This window comes from Drosophila kikkawai, chromosome 3L (genome assembly GCF_030179895.1).
Source record: "Drosophila kikkawai strain 14028-0561.14 chromosome 3L, DkikHiC1v2, whole genome shotgun sequence".
Taxonomy (NCBI): Eukaryota; Metazoa; Arthropoda; class Insecta; order Diptera; family Drosophilidae; genus Drosophila; species Drosophila kikkawai.
Window position 1 is genome coordinate 35,584,348 of NC_091730.1, and position 22,587 is coordinate 35,606,934.

At 44.2% G+C, this 22,587-nt stretch overlaps 2 protein-coding genes across 2 annotated transcripts in view; both read right to left on the reverse strand.

Annotated features, from left to right (window-relative positions):
* Positions 1 to 22,587, reverse strand: part of LOC138928268 (piezo-type mechanosensitive ion channel component-like) — a 569,725-nt gene that overhangs the window by 481,175 nt on the left and 65,963 nt on the right. The window lies entirely within an intron of this gene.
* LOC138928476 (uncharacterized) lies at positions 371 to 4,159 on the reverse strand. Its single transcript, XM_070285555.1, has 3 exons — positions 3,823 to 4,159; positions 2,212 to 2,337; positions 371 to 1,965 (listed from the first exon to the last, which is right to left on the reverse strand). The coding sequence occupies exons 1-3, from the start codon at positions 4,157 to 4,159 to the stop codon at positions 371 to 373; spliced, it is 2,058 nt and encodes a 685-aa protein (XP_070141656.1).

Genomic DNA, 22,587 nt, shown 5'->3' on the forward strand with positions numbered 1-22,587 from the left:
GCAAATCCCCCATCAACTGCCTCTGCAGGTTCTTCTTGTGGATGACACAAACTCGGCACGAGTGAATTGTGTGTTTCACCAATCTCTGAAGCTTAGGAATCCAGAATTTAGACCGAATCAGTCTCACCATTAACTGATTCCCCCCATGCAAGGATATGCGATGGGTAAACAGGGCTTGTAGTTTCGCGAACCTATACGCGCTGGGATGATGATAGGATGTTTTTCATCATAACTGAGCATGTCAGATGCTTGTAAACGGCCGCTTGCTCTCAAGACCCCCTTTCTGTCAAGAAAGGGGTTTAGGTTAGAAATTGTACTTGAGGGTGGAATTTGCTGCTTGTTACTTAAAGCCTTATATTCGACGGGAAACTCATTCTTTTGAGTGAACACGATTAACCGTAAGTGTTGACGATGAGGGTATATCTTCCTTTTTGCAATTTTTCGCAAAACGGATCACGTATGCTAGAACCCGCAGCGCCCTGTCGAAGGTTGAAAAACGCTCTAGGATATCCACTGCTGGCGGCACTGTGGCACTGTGACATTTGATAGGCCGTTGCTCCATCTCGGTTTCCGGATTAACCAGTGGTTCACTCGGCCACTGCACCTGCATGAGTGGCAGCCAAGCCGGCCCGTGCCACCAAAGTGTGCTGTCCTTAAGCTCTTGGGGCGGGACGCCCCGGATTGCCAGATCGGCTGGATTGTCTTCGGATCGTACATGGCCCCATTTGCTTTCGTTGGTGCGCTGTTCGATCTTTGCGACCCTGTTGGCCACGAATGTCGTCCAGGTGCATGCTGGCTTGCCTAGCCATGCAAGAACTATGGTAGAGTCGGTCCAATAAAAAATCTCGTAAGCTTTAGGAGGCAATTCAGAAATTACTGATGCTGCTAGCTCAGTGAGCAGCACTGCTCCGCACAACTCCAGGCGGGGTATGGAGATGGACCTGACAGGAGCGACTCTGGTCTTGGATGCCAGCAAATGGGCACAACAGCCGTCAGCCGTTTCGACTCGGACGAAAATAGCAGCCCCATACGCGTCCTGCGACGCATCGCAAAACGCATGGTACTGCACCTTGGCAGCAGGATGGAAACGCACCCACCTCGGAATACGAATTTCCCTCAGGGTCGGATACCCTTTCAAAAACTCCTGCCACTTGGTCACAAGGTCGGTCGGAAGTGGCTGATCCCAGCCTAGCTCCCGTAGGCAAATTTCCTGCATGAAAATCTTGACTCGGATTACGAAAGGCGATAACCACCCTGCCGGGTCGAAAAGTTTGGCTATCTGAGACAAAACCTCTCGTTTGGTGTAGGCAGGTTGCAGGGGAATCACCATTGGAACAAAAAAGAAACTATCGGATGTAGCTTGCCAACGGATCCCAAGAGTTTTCGCCGTGCTGGCATCTTCCAGCTCAAGGAAGTCTGCACTGACCAAATGTTCCCTCGGTATCGCTTGTAGGAGTCTCCTTTCGTTGGAGGTCCACTTGCGCAGTGGAAAACCGGCACTCTCGAGAGCCAGCCGAAGCTCTTTAATGGCTAAAACTGCCGACTGCCGAGTGTGAGCCCCTGCGAGCACATCGTCCACGTACATGAAGTTTGAAATGATGTCGCTGGCCAAAGGATATTGGCCTCGGATGTCCTGAGCCAACTGCTGAAGCACTCTGATGGCCAGGAAGGGCGCACAATTTACGCCGAAGGGGACTGTGTCGAGTTCATAGTCACAGAGCTCACCGCATTTGTTGCGGAATAAGATTCTCTGAAAGCGCGTGTGATCAGGATTGACCCGGATTTGCCGATACATCTTGGTGATGTCCGCATTAAAAACATACTGAAAGAAACGCCATTGTAGAATCTGAATAGTCAGATCGGACTGTAGTACAGGCCCCGCATGAAGGATATCATTGAGGCTGTTCCCGTTTGATGAGGGATTGGAAGCGTTGAACACGACGCGAACCTTCGTCGTGGTGCTATCTGGTTTGAAGACAGCGTGATGAGGCAGATAAAAACTGTTAGAGTCGTCAGGGGAGACTTGGTGCATATGACCTAAGTCTAAGTACTCTCGAATGACTGAGTCGTACTGCTCCTTCAATGGAAGATCTTTACTTAATCGCATTTCGTTTCGGAGGTACTGAGCTAGTGCGATGGGTCTGGAATGTCCCAGCTTAATATTGTCCGGCTCTTTAAAGGGCAACGAAACAACATATTTTCCATCCTCACTTCTTTTGGTGGATCGGATAAAGTTCTCCTCGCAAACCGAGGTGGATTCCTTAACCAGCTTCACTGGAACATCCTCCACCTCCCAAAATTTTGTGAGGATGCTGTCTAGTTTGGATTCCTTGACTGCTAATCGGGATGAAAATGAGCATATTCTGCTTGTGGGACTCGTTGCAATCGGACCGCAAAGAATCCACCCGAATATGGTCTCTTGACCCACGAGTGTTCCACAAATATTGGAATGGGAGCCACTTAGAAGGATCGATGGCAGGATATCGGCACCAATAAGCACGTCAATCTGCGAGCTTCGGAAAAAATTTGGATCTGCTAGTTGCAACGGTGGAAGATCCTTTAATGAGGCCTCTGGTAGAGTGTAGGATGGGAGATTACCAGCTAACTGTGGTAACACGTATGCACAGGTTTCAATCTGGATATGGGGCTTGACGGGAGAACCTATGTTGAGTTGACACCTCTTACGAGGCTGAGCGGCGACGGAAAGGTTGACCCCCGAAACTTGGGCCTGAATGGACTCATATGGCAACTTAATTAGGTTGAACAACCGTTCTGAGATGAAGGTTGCCTCGGAACCTGAGTCAATGAGTGCCCGTGCTGAGTATTTGATGCCCAAATGCAAACTTCTATTAATGCCGTACTCAGGAGGACCCCTTGCGTGTTAACGGCAAGAAACGTTTGCACATTCGCTTGACTCGTCGATGGAGTGGACTGTATATGTTGCTGGATTGTGGTGGATGAATGGGACTGTTGGTCAGGTATGACCACTGACTGGACTGGCGGAGGGCTGTTTCGATGCAGGAGAGTATTGTGACGTTCATTGCAGGTGTAGCAATTATGCGTACTGTTGCAATCCCGGAGCAGATGCGTTCTTGCGAAACAGTTTAAGCACAATTTCTGCTGTTTTACATGTTTCTCTCGATCTGCGACTGACATGCGTAAGAATAGAGGACATACTCGGATTGGATGGTTCTCCTGTGCGCAGAGTTTGCAGGATTGCGGGTTTACCGTAACTCTGTTCTCAAAAGTCTGGATTGACCGCGAGCTATTGTCAGCCCTCAGTGCCCTGGATTGAATGCTCGCGTTTGGCTTGAACTCCTCAATCGCCTCAAGCGTTCGATGACGATCTTTTAAGAAGACCTGGAATTCAGCCCAGAGTGGAATCTCAGACTTACTTAGCAGGTTACTGTTCCCAAAGAGCCAAAGTTAGTTTTGACAACTTGGAAGAGCACAGGAACACAAGCAGGCAATCCCAATTCGTGGTCTCGACCCATGCTATTTGCAAGGCCGTTAAACAACCTTGGATTGTGCTCTCTAAATGCTTCAAGGATTTTCCGCATTCCTGGACAACAGAAGGCAAATTAAACAAGATCTTTAATTGGCTATTGACCAGCAGCCTCTTGTTCTCGAACCGATTCTGCAAGTTTCTCCACGCTGAATCAAACCCATCATTGGTCAACGGAGATAAGGCCACAATGGATTTGGCCTCGCCGCTCGTCTTTGCATTGAGATGGAACAGTTTTTCGACTTCTGACAGCCGAGGATTGCGTATATAGATGGCGGAGAAAAGGTCCCGAAATGTGGGCCATTGAACATAGTCACCATTGAAAACTTCGCACTCGACTGGAGGTAAGCGACATCCGCCCTGAGACGGCGTCAGATTGGAGGACTGAACAGACTGTAGCGCGCGTGAATCTTCAATGATCTCATTGAGGTTTGCTGCGTACCGCTCGTAAACGGTATAACAGTAGTCATACTTGGATTGCATGACTGTTATTGTGTCTTTGCAGTTTTGACTGGCCAGCACTTCGGAGCACGTCTCGTACTCCCTTTCCACCTTGTCCCAGAGGGCCCTGATCTGCTCGAGTCGAACCCTACTCGTGTGGATGGACGGACCTTGGTCAGTCGGGGTATTGAATCTGGCTTCGAACTGACCCATCCTATCGGTTATGGTCGTGAATTTCACCAAGGCCTTGTCTCCCTCAGCTTGAGCCCTTCTTTCAGTTGCTCTAGTGACCTGGGAAGACACGACTGATTTCGCGGCCTTTGTGGATGGTGCAGGCGGGGGAACTTCGAGCGACGTGCTCGTAGATTTACGTGGAGTGGGGGTTGCTAATGGGCTTTTGCTTCGAGAGGGATTTTCGCTTTCGGAAGGCCCAGAGGATTCACTCGTTGCCCTGCCTCTGGAAGACGCCTCCGCTGTAGAAACGGTCAGAAGGGGTTTTGGTTCCTCACTGTCGCCGTTTTCCATGTTAAACTCTTGTTGGGGCCGCTGGATAAGCGCAGGAAAACAGAGTTAATCGAAAAAATTATATTTATCGATTTGAAATAGGTGCAGGGGCGCTGAATAAGCGTAAATAAACAAATAATACTCGGAAAGGATGTTATCGATTTTAAATCAATACAGGGACGCTGGATAAGCGCAGGAAAACAGAGTTAATCGAAAAAATTATATTTATCGATTTGAAATAGGTGCAGGGACGCTGGATAAGCGTAAATAAACAAATAATACTCGAAAAGGATGTTATCGATTTTAAATCAATACAGGGACGCTGGATAAGCGCAGGAAAACAGAGTTAATCGAAAAAAGTATATTTATCGATTTGGGATAAGTGCAGGGACGCTGGATAAGCGAAAATAAACAAATAATAATCGAAAAGGATGTTATCGATTTTAAATCAATACAGGGACGCTGGATAAGCGCAGGAAAACAGAGTTAATCGAAAAAATTATATTTATCGATTTGAAATAGGTGCAGGGGTGCAATAAAAGCTGGCAGAGTTCGATATAATGATGAGGAGGACAAACGATCCGTCTTCTTTGGAGTTTATTTTCAGAGTGGTCAAAAGAGAAGTACAACTAATATGGCGACAGGTACATTTTCCCCAGTGATGCTCCCCTGGCAATATTGGCCCTTGTTCAGCATGAACAACAACGATCTAATAGTTGCGCCGAAATCAATGGATAGAGATGTCATTCGAGAATCACACGAAGCCGGCCACTTTGCAGTTCAAAAAACGGTTCATTCCGTAAAGCAGCAGTTTTGGATCCCCCACCTGGAGCGGAAGGTAACATAGTTTATAACCAACTGTATTAAATGCATTATTTACAGTAAGAAGCTGGGAAAGCAAGAAGGGCTCTTACACTGCATTGCCAAAGGAGATATGCCGTTGCACACAGTACACATCGACCACTTGGGACCAATGGACGCCACATCGAAGCAGTACAAATATATATTGGCAATTGTGGATGGCTTCGCCAAGTTTGTGTGGCTCTACCCGACGAAAACAACAGGGCAGGAAGAGGTCATCAGGAGATTCAATGAATGGTCTAATGTATTTGGATTTTCAAAGCGAGTTGTCAGCGATCGTGGTTCGGACTTTACATCGGAAACGTTTGAAGAGTGGCTGAATACCAAAAAAGTGGAACACATTTGCTCTACTACAGGAGTAGCTCGTGGAAACGGCCAAGTCGAGCGTATTAACAGATCGATTCTTGCTGTCATCGCCAAAATATCCGCAGAAGAACCTAGCAAGTGGTTCAAATATGTGCCTCAGGTGCAAAAGGCAATTAACTCACATGTTAACTCCTCAACAAAGCTGTCGCCGTTTGAGCTATTGTTTGGCACAAAAATGTACAGCCAGGCAGAAGGGCGTCTACAAGAGATTCTGAATGAAAAGTTTGTTTCTCAGTTTAATCTTGAGCGACAATAAATGCGAGACGAAGCCAAAAAGAACATCGAAGAGGCCCAGCAGGTATATAAGCGAAACTACGACAAAAAGCGCAAGCGTGCCCATATCTGCAGGTTGGGTGAACTCGTCGCAATCAAGATCAATTTGTCGCAGGAAAAAAGCTGGCTAGTCCGTACGAAGTCGTCCAAATAAAGCGAAATGGCCGGTACGACGTTCGAAACTTAACAAGTACCAGCTGCGATAACATAAAGCTATGGAGGTACATAGCCGATAACGACGACGAGTTGGCTTCATCTGGGTCAGAAGAAGATGAGCAGGAGGGCCGAGTGTAAGGTGTTGAGGTACAGTCTGGCAGCGAGTACACATTTTGCGTCGTTGCGAATGGCAATCAGCCGATCATGAGAGCAGCGAGTCCAAGAGGGAGAGTTGCAGAGTGACAAGAGGAGAAGAGAGTCAATCGCTGAGAGAAGTCGTAAGGAGCAGTCGTGTTTCCGGAGTTATTTCATTAAATTGTTAAGAAAGCTACTAAAGTCGTATGAAGTTAAATATCAGTTGTCAAAGTTGCTAAAGTCGCCTACAGTTGTTAAATCAAAGAAAGTTGTTAAAAGTTTATGTTATTCCCCACTATTTGTAATCCATCTCAGCCTTACTTAATATATCTAAATAAACTATATAATACAAACTCTACATTTGGGGGCTCGTGCCGGGTCTGAGATAACCAATTAAGTGTCGGAAAACGTAATGAACAGAGTTAAAATAATTGAGTGAATGTCTTAAATAAAGAAGAACAGAAGTTGTGAAATTCATTTAACAGAAAGAAACTGCGCATTAAAGTTATAAGTGAACAGACAAGATTGAACAAGAATAAAGAAACTGCGCATTAAGGGATTTGTGAAGAGACACGATCGAACAAAAACAAAGAAACTGCGCAGTTAAACTCGGTATTCGGTAGTTGGACGCGGATATAGACACAGAACTGTCCCAAAATGACGCGTCGAACACCGGCAAGAAATAGAAAAGGAGTACAGGAATTGGAAGACGTCGAAGATGAACAGAACAATACAGTGCACATTGGGATGAAATGCCTTTATTTTGGCCACAACCGTAATTTTAAAGCTAGAAAGTTGAAACTTGGAGAATTTGCTGCTTATATTATTTGTGAATTTCGGTTTTTTTTTTTTTACACTGCCACCTTTCCTTCCCTGCCGCCCACATAATAGAAATGCAGTATATTCATATAAAATTCATATTAATGTTGTTATATTTTTTTTTTTTTGTTGCATTTTTTTATCTATAATTTTTAGAAAATTTTTTATTTTAATATTTTTGCATATTATAACTTAATTTGATAAACGAAAACTTAAAAATAAGTACATAAACTTGTATTAATATAAACGTTCTTCTTCTAAATCAAAATCTAAATATGGTATACTTGTAAGGTTGTCTTTAATATTATATACTTGGGCTGCATCTTCTGGATTTGGAGAAGCTAAAAGTGCAATAACTTCACTTGGCAATGAGTGTGATTTTGAACTCTTTTTTTGAGCGATGCTTGATAAGTAAGGATCAGAAGAATCCAAAGCTCGATGAAATACGTCAGTTAAATTGTTCACTCGGCTATTTTTCCTCGCATGCAAATCAAAAAGTAGCGATGACATTGCGATTATTATATAGCCAAACTTCCTGTAAGTCACCTCGACGAATTCCAACCTGGCTCGCATCTGTTGAAATATCAAACCCCCCCGCAAGTTCCCGCAAATTATTTATTTGCTATCTGAATATACACATAATAAGACATACTACCACATAAGCTGTTATTTGAATCCTGTTGTATCTTGCTAGATATGCTCCACGAAACACAAATATTTTAAGGTTAGAATCAACAAAACTAGTGTTTACGTATTTCATTAAAAGCATGACAAAACAAAAGCACAAATAATTAAACACTTATACAGATATTTTCTACATACAATGTGAAACATTTTCCATTTTAAGGTATTTTAATTGGTCAAACTGTTTAAAAATACGAGAACGTCAAAGTTAAGAAACTTGTCTAATCAGCAAACTTGCACGCACTACGTGGCAAGAACAGTTGACTTTCAAGGGCTGGTGGAAGACCAATTAAATATTTTTGATGTCTAGGGACATTTCTTAGCTTAAAATAATTGTAACAATGTTGATATATTAACACGAATTTTTTAGGTTTTGGCCAAAATAAAGGCATTTCATCCCAATGTGCAGTGGTAGAAAAAGAAGAAAAGAACGAATTGGAAGTTTCAGACATGCAGAATAAAATCGACAACATATTGCAGTTGCTGTCATTAAAAATTCAAGTTGACAAACAACAGAATATTCGCGCTAAGCCTCAAATTGATAATTTTGAAAAAGTGGTCAATGATTTCGACGGTCAATTAGTGCAGCAGTGGTTTGATACATTTGAAAAAAATGCAGATGCATACGATCTCACCCTGAAACAAATGTATGTACAAGCCAGAGGCAAGATGACGGGCGCGGCCAAATTGTTTTTGCAGTCTGTGTGTGTGAGCGATTATCAAGAGCTAAAGAGAGTACTGATTGACGAGTTCGCTTGCAGCACCAACAGTGCCGACGTGCATCGCCAGTTGCAAAGCAGGAAGAAAAGGAAGAGCGAGACATTCCATGAGTACATATTGGACTTACGTCAGATGGCAGTGGCAGGAAATGTGGAGGAAGCAGCGGTGCTACAGTACATTGTCAACGGGCTTGTTGATGTAAAGAACGAGTATAAGGCTATACTTTATTCATGCAAGACGTACAAATCTCTCAGAGAGCAGTATGATATTATAATGCAGCTAGACGATAAGCCGCGCAATTCATGGAGCAAGCGGAGTGCATCACCTTTCGAACAACAGAAGAGAAAGGAATTTTGTTTCAAGTGTGGTTCAGCAGAGCATAAAATCAAAGATTGCCCGTCTAAAACGAAGTGCTTCAAATGCAATGAAAACGGTCATATTGCCAAAAATTGTCCGATTGTAGAGCCAAGTGTTCGCAAGGTTGTCAACCAAAGTCGTTTTAAGTTGATCTCTGTAAATGGAGTCGAAATTGATTGCTTGATCGATACAGGATCGGACGTATCGCTTGTCACCAAGAATATTGCTGAAAAAATTGAAAACATTGAGTTTTATAAAAGTGCGTCTTTGTTAAGTGGTCTGGGCCAGAAGAAAACCAAGCCGATTGGGTTTTTTACCGCTGACGTTGTTGCAGACCAGTTACTCACACAACAAAAGTTTTTGGTTGTGCCCGATGACGTGATGGATTGTGGAGCTCTGCTAGGACATGACTTTACTAAAAAGTTTAAATTTTGCTGCGACGGCAATGGCTTTAAGTTGACAGGTTTGAGACCTGATCAAAAAGAGGCAGATGGGTTTGGCTCCGATGTTTACAATATTGTAGAAGCATCTAATTTGTTTACTGTTTCCAGCCAGCATGAAGAAGCTGTGACAAAACTCATCGAAGAAGTCAAGCGGATGCCATTAAAACCTTGAAAGCAGTGTCCAATCAAACTGAAGATAACCCCGGATGGCGTAATAAAACCATTTCACCAGTCACCATCTCGTCTGGGTGCGAACGAAGCAGAGGCGGTCAAGAAACAAGTCGATGAATGGTTGGCCCAAGGGATAGTACGAAAGTCAGCATCAAACGTAGCCAGCAGAGTGGTGGTAGTCAAGAAGAACGACGATACCCTTCGAGTCTGCATTGACTACAGGAAACTTAACAGCATGGTATTGGCGGATCGTTTTCCTGTACATATTATGGAGGAAGTATTGGAAAAGCTACAAGAGGCCGCATTTTTTTCAACGCTGGATCTGAAGAATGGGTTTTTGCACGTGGCTGTGGAAGAGGCTAGCAAGCCGCTAACTGCGTTTGTAACAAAAGAAGGACTCTATGAATTTAACAGAACTCCATTCGGTTTTAAGAATTCGCCGGCTGCATTTATCAGATTTGTCAACCACATATTTCGAGCTCCATCGTAGAGACGGTGATGTGGCGCGTCGTATTGTCCATCATTTTAGTGGAAACTTCCTGCAGCAGTTTCCCCAGCTCCTGGAGATCCTGCAGGCTAGCTGCCTCCTCAGATGCCTTACTCTTTTTGGCCGGCGTGAATCTTTGCGAACTGGTCGGGCTCGCAGGATCCCGCGTCCTCTTGGGAGGCGGCGGAGAACCTGACCCAGGGCTCCGCCCATCTTCCGTGTGGTGGGTGTGTGTGTGTGTGGTTTTTTTTAAATTTTGTTTTTTATTTAAAAATGTAAAAATTTACAATAATGGAGGTTTGAAGGAAGAGAAGAGTCCACTCCCGCGGGACTGCCGCGAAGCTATACTTCGCTGAGTGGCTGGCGTTCAGATTGCCGCTCATCTGAAACCATCAGTGCGTCGGGTCTGCTCCCGGCGCCTTCGCTCCCTCATGACGGTTGCTGCCGTAACCGCATCCCAGTTGGATGGGGTCTCCAGCATACACCCGATTATGGTCTCGGGTGTAAGGCGAAGGTTGGTTGTTGCCTCTGCTGCCGCTCTTTCCAGAAAAGCAGGCGGAAAGCGGACACTCAAAGAAGGCGTGTTCTGCATCCTCAACGGATGCACTGCCGCAGTAGTCGCAGGATGGGTCGGTCTCGTGCTTAAATCGGTGTAGATAGGCCTTGAAGCATCCGTGGCCCGTAGTCAACTGCGTTGTGTAGAAGTCTACTTGCCCGTGACGCCCATATCGGTGTGGCGTAGAGTAAGGTTGACGTGCTGCCTAGGACCGCGCGTGTTGGCCATCATCCTCGAAATGGCGGCAGTGGCCTTGGAAGCCTTGGCCGCTGCGTACTCCAGGTGACTTGTAATTCAGCCTATGGTCGATTGGGACACCAAGGTACTTAACCGTCGGGCTGGACTCGATAGTGGTCGAGCCGACCCGGAAGATCACCTTCTCAACAACCTTCCGACTACTTATCAGTACGGCCTCCGTTTTCTGCTCGGCGAGGGAGAGACCGTTGTCTGCTAGCCACGACATCAGAGTGTCTATCGCATGGCTACATTTAGTAAAGACGTCGGATAGGTGTTTCTCCACCGTGACAAGCGCGATGTCGTCTGCAAAGCCAATTACGGAGCAGCCTTCAGGTAGTGGCAGCCTCAGTATATCGTCGTACATGACGTTCCAAAAAAGTGGCTCAAGGACTGAGCCTTGGGGTACGCCTCCTATCACGTGGTGTCTCTGGTTTCCGGCGTCGGAGCTGTACAGCAGGACGCAGTCCTTAAAGTAATCGGCAATCAGCTGGATAAGATAGCCAGATATGCTGCCACGCTGGAGTGCTTGCAGGATTTTGCAGAGTTGAATGCGTTTTTGACGTCCAAGGTGCATACGAAGCAGTACTTCTTGGAGCCTCACCGCCATCTTTCGCCTTTGATGGCATTCTCTGCAAGCTGTGTTACCTCGCGGATCGCATCAATAGTGCTTCGCTTCTTGCGGAAACCGTACTGGTGGGTTGATAGGGGTTTCGCGCTCCTCGATTTCCCTATCTACTTTATTGCCTACAATGCATTCGAATATTTTGCCAATCGTATTCAGCATGCATAGGGGCCGAAATGAGGACGGGTCATCGTTCAGCTTGCCAGGCTTCGGGATGCTGCTTCCAAGCTCTTGGAAAGGTTTGCTCAGTGATGCAGCTTGTCAGCGCGCAAAGGACTTCCTCTTCGCAGGTGTGGATCGGTTCGCCCGCAATCACGCTGGGTAGTTTTAGGAGAGGCTGTGGCTGGAACAGCACGTCGACTATTGTTCCCTGATGCTGCTGGGAGGTTGTCGGCTGTCTGGTCATCTTACCTGTAACCATTTTGTAGGCTGAGCCAAACGGTTCTTGGTCAGCCGCATCGCAAAGCTCCTGGAAGCACTTGTGTTTGCTTGTCCTGATCGCCACCTTGAGGGCCTTTTTCCTCTCCCTGTATCGGGACTCGTACAGCTCTTGCGTGGTGCGTCCGCAGCTTCTTTGGCATCTCCGCCTTGCAGCGAGACATTTGCTTCTGGCTGAGGCTATTTCCTGGTTCCACCAGGGGACTGGTCGCCTTCCTCCTCCCTTAACAGGTTGGCTGATAAGTCCCCGGTCTAACAAAGAAAAACACATTTTTTTGTCAAAATTCGTTATTATTATTTAACATAGTTCCCTTCAAGAGCGATACAACGATTATAAAGACCTTCCAATTTTTTGATACCATTTTGGTAGTACTCCTTCGGTTTTGCCTCAAAATAGGCCTCAGTTTCGGCGATCACCTCTTCATTGCAGCCAAATTTTTTCCCTGCGGGCATCCTTTTGAGGTCTGAGAAAAAGAAAAAGTCGCTGGGGGCCAGAACTGGAGAATACGGTGGGTGTGGAAGCAATTCGAAGCCCAATTCATGATTTTTTGCCATCGTTCTCAATGACTTGTGGCACGGTTGTTTTTGGTCAAATGTGAGCTCGCGCGGCACCCATTTTGCACAGAGCTTCCGCATATCCAAATGTTGATGAATGATATGACCAACACGTTCCTTTGATACTTTAAGGCCTATGCTATCTCGATCAACTTTATTTTACGGTCATTCAAAATCATTTTGTGGATTTTTTTGATGTTTTCGACGGTAACCACCTCTTTCGGGCGTCCACTGCGTTCACCGTCCTCCGTGCTCATTTCACCACGATTGAATTTTGCATACCAATCAATTATTGTTGATTTCCCTACGGCAGACTCCGGAAACTTATTATCAAGCCAAGTTTTCGCTTCCACTGTATTTTTTCCCTTCAGAAAACAGTATTTTATCAAAACACGAAATTCCTTTTTTTCAAATTTTTTCACAATAACAAAAGTTGCTTCACAAAAGACGCTCTATCTCACAAACTAATTGACTGACAGACGTCAAATTTTGAGACGAATCATTTAAAGGTTAGTACTATATAAAAATAATATGCATTCAATACTAGCGACGTCATCTATGTGTCAGACCGGGGACTTATCAGCCAACCTGTTAGTGTATTTCTCCATTGCCGCGTCGCAGGCTACCTTGATCCTGGCGGATATCGAATCCGCGCAGGTGTTTGCCTCGCCTGTGATGGTATAGGCATCTATGCAGCTTAGGAGCACCTCAGAGTTTAGGGTGTGTGCCCTGTAGGCAGTTTCCTCGTATGGAAGACGATTGCAGCATGTTCGCTATAGGTGATCAGCTGGGTGACTTCCCAGTAGCTGTTCCTGGTGAGCTCCGGACTGGCGAAGGTCAGGTCAATATATGACTCACGGCCTGCCTTGCTCAATGAGCATCTTCGTCCATCGTTTAGTAAGCATATACGTCTTTGAACTTTCGTAGCGAACGGTCGTGTTTTTGTTTTGCGCTCCGAACTTTTGTGTTGTTTTGCATTTAAAACCACCGGGGTCCAGATTTTAATTTGCTAAAATACAAATCATAACTTTGCCGTTTTGCTACGCGAGTGCATGTGCATGTGGCTTTCAGTGTTTAATTAATATTTATATTTTTATTAACCACTTGATTTTTTTTTTAACGGAATGAAGCTGTTAAGCGAGTCGCCAAAGCGCAAAAAATCGGCTGATGATCGGCTGCAACTGGGCGAACCCCAGCAACCAAAGATTTGGCACACTCCCTCGGCAAAGCCCCCGACACCGACACCAACTCCAATGGTGTTGAGATCGGGAACGGCTAAAGATTCGGCATTCGAAGGAGCCGGGGCAGTAATGGCAGCAGATCCCCCAGTATTATCAGTTGAGTCCGCTGTGGTGTCTCAATCTGTGACACCGCAGACTTAAAAAAAAATCTCAGCTATCCCATTGTGAGGAGTCGTCTGACTCCCCACCAATACTGGCGGCGGCACCAACATCAGCCTTAACACCGGCCACCCGCGCCAGCAGCCGACGGCAACAACATCAGCCAGAACAACGGCCACGTCATCAACAGCGACGTCAGAAAACAGCGGCCAGCGGCCTCAACACCGGCCCGAGCAGCGGCCACAACAACAGCGCGCTCTCGCCGTCAACAACAACGACGGCCGCCACGTCACCAACGTCGACGTCATCGACAAAACGGCCACAACACCGGCCGTCGACGTCATCAACGCCGGCCACAACAAAACGGCCAGAACAGCGGCCAACAGCAGCGGCAATGGCAACGGCCAGCGCGACCAGCGAAAACAATACTTCGCGCCCGTAGCCAGCAAAAACAACCGCAGCTACGTCATCAACAGCGGCAGCGCGTATCAACAGCTCACCAAGCCAACAACAACGGCGATCAGGAGCCGGCAGCAACAACAACAGCAGCCGACGGCAAAACAACCGCCGCCAACGCTCATGGAGAGCCGCCGCAGCGAGCAGCGAAAACAACAAAAACAAACCGGCGAACGCCCAATTATTCTCTTTGTCAATATTTAAATAATTTCTTGTAAAATACTTTATTCACTTCTCCTTTTGTAACCTTAAGCTTTGTATAAATAATTCATTGTAGATATAATCATTTTCGTATACATTCTTTATAAAATGGGCAACGTATATTTAAATATAATAATATAGTCGTTTATAAGCTGTACAAAAGTTAAGCATAGAAAAGAGTTTGTAGTTATCTTTGGTTCCCCGTTCTCACATCTCTAGACCCCGCACACACACACACACACATCTACACGCGGAGAGCAGAGAGAGCTATTCACCACGAATCAGTGGCCACGGAGTTAGCGCCGTATGAGAGCAACAGAGAGCGAGCATACGATCGAGCGCAAAGCAACCCCCGAAAATTGGCACGCGCCAACAGGAGAGAGCGAGAGGGAAGCTGATGCACCGCAATGCAATGAGCAACGGAAAGTTACCGGCGCGGCCGAAAATTTGGCAAAGCCGCGTGGTCTGATTTACTTTTGCGGAGGCGACGAAATCGAAGAGACGTGCGAGCGGACGACGGAGTTCTTTTCACAGCGAAGCCAAAACGGGAGTGTTTTTTCCAAGCGACGGAGTTATATTTTTTTTTCTTGCGACCAACGAGTGCAGAAAAAGTGCCTATTGACAGTGACAATTTATACCAAGTGCCCCAACGATCGTGAGGCAGCCAGTGAAGTGCAGCGGAGTTTGATTTTTCTCGACGGCCAAGGAGGCAAATTCTTTTGGAAGCGGACGGCGAGGACGTGGCGGAAGCAGCAGCCACCGGCAGGCACGTGTGTGTGTGCGGAAAAACGGAGACGGGTGAGTGTATAGGAGGATCGCATTTTGGCCAGCGGGTACCGGTGTAAATAGAAATTTCTCGATGGCCAGGATGCGGTTTTCGCTAGAGTAGGCTAGAAATAATGCCCCGACATCTAACCTTATTTTTTTTGTTAAAAATCCCTGCAAACTTTATTATTCAAATAAAACCAAAACGAAAACTAAAAGAGAGAAATTTTGGGAAAAATACAACTTGATTTAAGGGGTTATATACAGTTGTACCGAGCAAAAATATGAAGTTTTGTCGATTTTTTTTTGACACCATAAAGAATATTTATTAAAAATGTTTTACCGGCGTTGTTTAGTACATCTTTCTGGGTAATTATTAAAATTTTTTTTATAAAAAAATATTAACTAATAAAAAAGTTATGGCCGAATTCAAATACCCTCTTTTTCCGATAGTGACTTGCGGTGGACATCATATCCCGAGAACGGTTCATCAGAAATCAAAAATTCAAAAAAAGTTCGTTAGTATATTGAATTGTCTAGTCCGTGAACGAAGGATTTGTAAAAATTTTGATTTAAAAAAAAATGGCGACGATTTTAACAAAAAATGTTCTTTTTAAAGGGTAAAATTTTCGGTTTTTATGCTCTAAAAAAGGAAGTTTTCAAAAAAATTGAAAATCCTTCGTTCACGGACTAGTTTTTGAGATAATAAATAAGTGGTCAAAATTTGGTGTCGATCGGATTAATAGTTTTTTAGTAATCGTGTCCACGGGAAAGGTAACTTCGAAAAAAAACGATTCTGAGATAATCGCGTTTAAAGTTTCAAGTTTGTTCCGGCCGACGTGCAGGTCGTGTGCTATAAATAGCTACAACTTCGGTTCTAATGCTCCGATCGTTATGCATTTTTGTGAGAGTATTCTCAATAGTATATACTTTAAGAATATGCAATAAAAAAAAAATCGATTTTTTGGACTATCACAACTGTATATAACCCCTTAAATAAAAATAAAACCCAATGAAAACTGAAAAATAAACATTTTGAAGAAAATACAACTCAAGTAAAAATAAATAAATAATGAAACTGAAAAACTAATTAAACATAAACTCGGATGTATTTATAATTTTTCTTTGGTGCTTGCGGGGGATGGCCTACACTGGGAGAAATTTCTCCGAACTCTTATAATGAGACCTAAGTAAATTTTATTCAAAATATATTCCTGCTCTCGCGGATTATCTAACCACGGCCCACACTGAGAAAAATAAACGCAGATAAATTCAAAGTGAGGAGAAATTAAATAAATTCAAGAAAGCTCTCATAAATATAAATTTTCTTCTTTGGTGCTCGCGGGAAAGGCTGAGTTTCGCCTACACTGGGAGAAATTTTACTCCGAAATTTAATAATGAGATATAAGTAAAAAAAAAATCTTATTTAATATATATATTTTTGTGCTCTCGCGGAGGAGTTAATCACTGATCGCCACTTCCGAGAGGCCGTATGCTGTCCTCAGTGGGGAAAAATAAAATGCAGAGAAATTTAAAATTTAGAAAAATTAAATAAATTCCAGCAAAGCTTTCTCAAGTAAAATCTTCGACTCCGATCCAGTCCAGCTCGCGAGGGAGCGACCCACCGGCACGCTGGCCATGAATTTCGTAGAATATTCGCCCAAAATGCCTAGATCTTAGGCCATAAACTCTGCCCTAGGAAACGGTGGTCCCCAAAATCGACCCCCCTTTCGGTCTCCTTCTAGCGATTGCTATGGGCCCGACCCAAAACGCGCTCCGACGACTATTTCGCTCTATTGCAGAGACCGAATCAGCCATTTTCTGGCTGCGTATCCCGGTAACTGACCATTACCATCTCATGTCAGTTTGCCGTCCGTCAAAACACTTTGTCCCACATCTTTACAAATTTTTCTGTTAAAGAGGACCTTGGACGTGACTGAGGCTTACCCCAGCCGTCGAACTTCCTTACACCATAAAGCAAAAAACAGGCTGGACCACTACCTGAAGTCGATAATGCTGCGTTACCAAAAACCCTCACCGCTATTCCACCATTAAAAACAATATTTGTTTCTCGGCTTGCCCCTGACCTCGCATCGGAAGATGTACTAGCTCATATACTGAGCAAAATACAAGCCAAAAATGTGAAAGTTGTGACGTACAACGCACAAATAAATAAACATGTCGCAGTTCTTAGAAGAGTTTAAATTCCATGAACGCTAACGATATTTGGCGCTCACTTTTGGTGTTCGCTGAATATACGCAGCTGTGACATTGGTTCCTGGTAAGAAATGGATTCCAGGTATTCCTTGCTGCTGTATTCGTAGCGCGACGGCATTGCCAGCTCTCTTAAAGAGTGGCGTTGCCGTTGAGTGAGGCCCGGTCGCCCAAGAGAGAAAGGGACAGAGAATCGAACAGTGGCAAGAGTATAAAAGCCGTGGTATTGTGGAGTGAGGACACTTTTGAATTTGGCTCTTGGCGCGATCGGGACTGACTGTGCTATCGGTATGGCAGAACCAGAAAATACTCCTTCTCCGTTATCAGAAGTGGGATGCGCCCTGCCACTGGACAGTGAAAGTGCTATTGCTGCGTTAGAAGCGCAAAATCGTGCCTTGTTGGACCTTGTGAAATCAATCAATACACCGCGAGTGCCATTAGTGAAATCAAATTCCATAACATTGCCGAAATTTGACCCTGATAGTGCGGGCGCTGATGCAAGTGCGTGGTGTAATACAGTTACATTAATTTTTGATGAAAACATGCTTCAAGGGATTTCACTTGTTATGGCTCTCAGCAAAGCTATGCAAGAAAGTGCTTCTCAGTGGTTGGCGCAAATCTGCTTTAGCGGCATGACCTGGCCGCAACTCCAGGAATTGTTTGTACAACGATTTGTCGGCGTCGAAACTCCGGCAGCGACTTTGATGAACATCTTTAATGGGCGTCCAAATCCAGGAGAGAATTTACCCGTATATGGCAGCCGCCTGGTGACGTCGTCCAAGTTCAAATCAATTGAATTGGAAGAACTCATCGTATCCATCGTTTTGACGCACCTTTCCAACTTGGATGCTCGGCTTTTAAAGTCAATGCTTACGGGCGCTGTAAAAAACCGTAATGACCTGCAGCAACAGCATGCGTATTCGAAACGTAACGAATCCTTTGGAAACGAAGTCGAAAGGAAGAAAATGAAGCTGCCATCTCTAGTGAAGTGTCATCACTGTGGACGTCTTGGCCATAAGATTGCGGACTGCCACAAAAGGCGAACGGACGTAAGACAGCGAACCACATCTACTTCACGACAACAACAACAACGCGCAATCAACAACAGGACATGCTACAAATGTGGGGAGCTTGGGCATTATGCTTCGGAGTGCCCAAGGAATCGCCATAATCTCAAGGAAGTCGAGATTAACAAACGAGTTAATTTGGTGGCCATAGAACCAAAGGGAATTTTGAAACAGTTTGGTGAGTCTATTCCATTTGGTTTGATTCAGGCGCTGAGTGTTCTCTCGTAAAGGAAAGTGTAGCAGCGAAGCTACAAGGGAAGCGTCAGTCTAGCACAGTGGTTTTGAGGGGAATCGGAAACGAACCGGTGTGGAGCACCGTACAGATAATTTGCATTGTTATTATAAACGAACATTTTCTTGAAATATTGTTTCACGTTATTATGGATACATTTATGAATTTTGATATTCTTATTGGTCGAGATATTTTAAGTCAAGGATTTGGAGTTGTAATCAAAGCAAATAAATTTGTTATTTATAGTCCCAAAATGGTACAAGCCCTATCATGCGAATCCAAACTGGAAAAACGTTTTAATTTGAATAAAGATCTAAATGAGTTTGATAAAGTAAAATTAAGTGAAATATTAGAAAAATACTCAAAGTCATTTATAGAGGGCATCCCACACACACTAGTAACAACAGGGCTGCTCAGCATACGACCTATTGATCCACATAAAACTGTTCAGCGTCGTCCCTATAGACTTAGTGAAGAAGAAAAGGCTAATGTTAGGCGAATGATTAGCGAATTGGTGTCCGCAAATGTTATACGCCCTAGTAGATCCCCGATGTCCGATGATGCTGGTCAAGAAGAAGAATGGAACATATCGGTTATACGTAGACTACAGAGAACTAAACGCAAATACAGTGGCAGATAAATATCCTTTGCCACTTATAGCTGACCAAATTGCTCGTATGAGAGGAGCTAGGTTCTTTTCTTGCTTAGATATGGCTAGTGGCTTTTATCAAATTCCCATTCACCCGGACTCTATCGAACGTACGGCATTTGTAACTCCCGAGGGACAGTTTGAATTTCTAGCAATGGCATTTGGGTTAAAGGACGCGCCATCGGTGTTTCAACGCGCAATCATTAATGCTTTGGGACCTTTAGCTCATACCTTTGTTATTGTTTACATTGATGACGTTTGATAGTAGCAGAAACGAAAGATCAGGCAATTGAAAGACTAGATCAAGTCCTTCAAATCTTAATGGAAGCTGGTTTCTCCTTTAATATAAACAAGTGTACATTCCTTACTCAAGAAATAAATTACTTAGGCTATGAAGTTAGTGCAGGAGAAATCCGACCAAATAGTCGCAAAATAAAAGCTCTTGTGGAACTACCACCCCCACAGACGGTATCTCAGCTTTGGCAGTTTATTGGATTGGCATCCTATTTTCGGCAATTTGTGCCAAAATTTTCAGAGCTTTTAAAACCATTACTTTTACTAATTTCTCAAAAATCCAAGGAACTTGCCTGGAAAAACGAACATGAACAACTAAGACAGAAAATAATACAAATTTTAACTAGTTCTCCAGTGTTAACAATCTTCGATCCTAAACACCTTGTTGAGTTGCATACAGATGCGAGTATGATTGGCTATGGTGCCATTTTGTTGCACAGAATTGATAAAAAACTGTATGTGATCGAGTATTATAGTAAATGCACAACTACAGTGGAGTCCAAATACCATTCATACGAGTTAGAAACTCTTGCAGTGGTGAATGCTGTTAAACACTTTAGACATTATTTGCAGGGACTCGAATTTGTGATTTTTACTGACTGCGATTCATTGAGGGCGAGTCGTTCTAAGGCAACATTAACACCGAGAGTACACCGGTGGTGGGGGTATTTACAGGCCTTTCAGTTTCGCATTGAGTATAGAAAAGGGGAGCGAATGGCTCATGCCGATTTTCTGTCTCGTAATCCTCTACCCCCTGAAAAAGATACAAAGTTAGAAAAGGTAGTCGAGAAGCGCATAAATTTAACTGAGGTCTCCGACAACTGGTTACTCGCCGAACAGCAGCAAGATCCAGAAGTTTCGGAAATAATCGAGAAGTTGCGTAATGACGAATTGGAGGAAGATTTACTAAAAACTTATGAGCTGCGAAAAGGTTTGTTACATAGAAAAATTCAACGCAACGGAAGGACACGTTGTCTGCCCGTAATACCCAGAGCTTACAAATGGGCTGTAATAAACCACGTATACGAAGCTATAATGCACTTGGGTTGGGAGAAGACATTAGATGAAGTATATGCGCACTATTGGTTTGCCAATATGTCTAAGTACGTTAGGCGATTCGTAGAAAATTGTATTACATGCAAAATATCCAAAGTCTCTAAAGGTAAAGTACAGGCAGAACTCCATCCGATTCCGAAAGTAGGTATACCCTGGCATACTGATATTGATATTACAGGGAAATTGAGTGGCAAGAATGACCAAAAGGAGTACATCATAGTTATCATAGATGCTTTTACTAAGTTTACATATCTGCATCACACTTTAAGCTTAGACACGGAAAACTGTGTGAGAGCCATGAAATCTGTTGTTTCGTTGTTTGGTTTGCCAATGCGTGTGATTGCCGACCACGGTAGATCTTTGGATTCCGCGAGTTTTGCTCTTCCCAGAAAATTTACCTTCATTTGATTGCCACTGATGCCAGCCGAGCCAACGGTCAAGTCGAGCGCGTAATGAGTACGCTTAAAAGTATAAAAAAAAAGTAAAAAAATAACAACATTTCATTTGGTAACTGTCTTAAAAAAAATAAAAACAAATAACATTCAGATTTCATACTGTCAAGAAAGTGTTTTGACATCAGCGGCAAAACAGTTTTAGGACAGCTCCCATTGGGATTGAGCTTTGGTTTTTTTTTCTCCTCTTAGCCTTTGCATTCCTTATCATTTGTCAATCAATTTCGGCGCGACAAGTTCTATCAAGATTAAACAAAAATGCCTGGAAAGAGAACTTCGCACGATGTTGCACAACTGGTTTATTATAACCACCAGATCGGGAAAAAACGTCCAGGAACTGTCTGAAATGTTCTCCGTATTACGGCAGACAATATACAGCATCCCAAATAGACCAAACAAGGAGAATCGACTGGGTCCCAAGCCTGGAACAGGACGGTCTAGCAAAATTCCAGAGAGAGATGAGCAAAAATTGCTAAGGGAACTGGCCAAAATACCTCATGTTTCGCTCAGATCCATAGCAAGCGATATTAAGGACACAAGTAATCTAAATGTTTCTCACGAAACCGTCCGAAAGCTGCTAAAACGGACCGAGTACACATCCCAAAAATTTTTGCTCCCGAAAGTAAACATCGAAAAGCGACTTTGGTTTGCCCAGAAACACCAGGAGAAGCCAGTGCACTTCTCGACTCATATAGTCATACTGCAAAGGAATGTAAAAGTGGGAAAAGTTGTAATACTTGCCACAAAAACCACCACTCCTTATTGCATTTTCCACCGAGACCAAGGCAAAGCCCAGAATTAGCTCAACCATCCAATGTTGTAGCACATCATTCCACTCAAAATCGGAATATCATTCTCCCAACGGCGTTAGTCCGTGTGCTTCATAAAGGAGAACTATTCTGCTTCCGAGCCCTGATCGATCAAGGGTCCCAGGGCACCTTTATCACAGAAAAGTCACAACGCAGACTTAAGCTGCGCACTCTTAAACACTACACAAGCATCTCCGGAATGGGAGGCAAACTTGTTAACTCGTCCTCTAAGATATGCCATCTGGTACTCACAGACAACCTCAGAACTAAAGAAATTGCAGTAGATGCGATTGTACTCGAGAAGCTCACAAATTTGATCCCGGCAAAAAGTACTCCCGCAGATAGCTGTCTCATTAATCTCGACTTAGCTGACCCAAATTTCTCAACCGCTGCTGAGATTGATCTCATAATTGGGAGTGATATTGCCCCTAAAATCTTTCTAGAGGGCATTCGAACTCCTCTCTCTCAAAACCTACTCGCTCAGTGCACCATATTCCGATGGATCGTAAGTGGCTCTTTAAGCGAGGCTACCACATCCAACGTTTGCACATTTTCCACTTGCGTAGAGGATTATTCCGACAACCTAGGCAATCTCCTTCAAAAATTTTGGGAAGTGGAAGAGATATCCGTCCCAAAACAAACTTCTCACTCGGACCAAATTTGCGAAAAATTATTCGCCGAGACGACCCAACGACTGCCTGATGGACGCTATATGGTCCGTC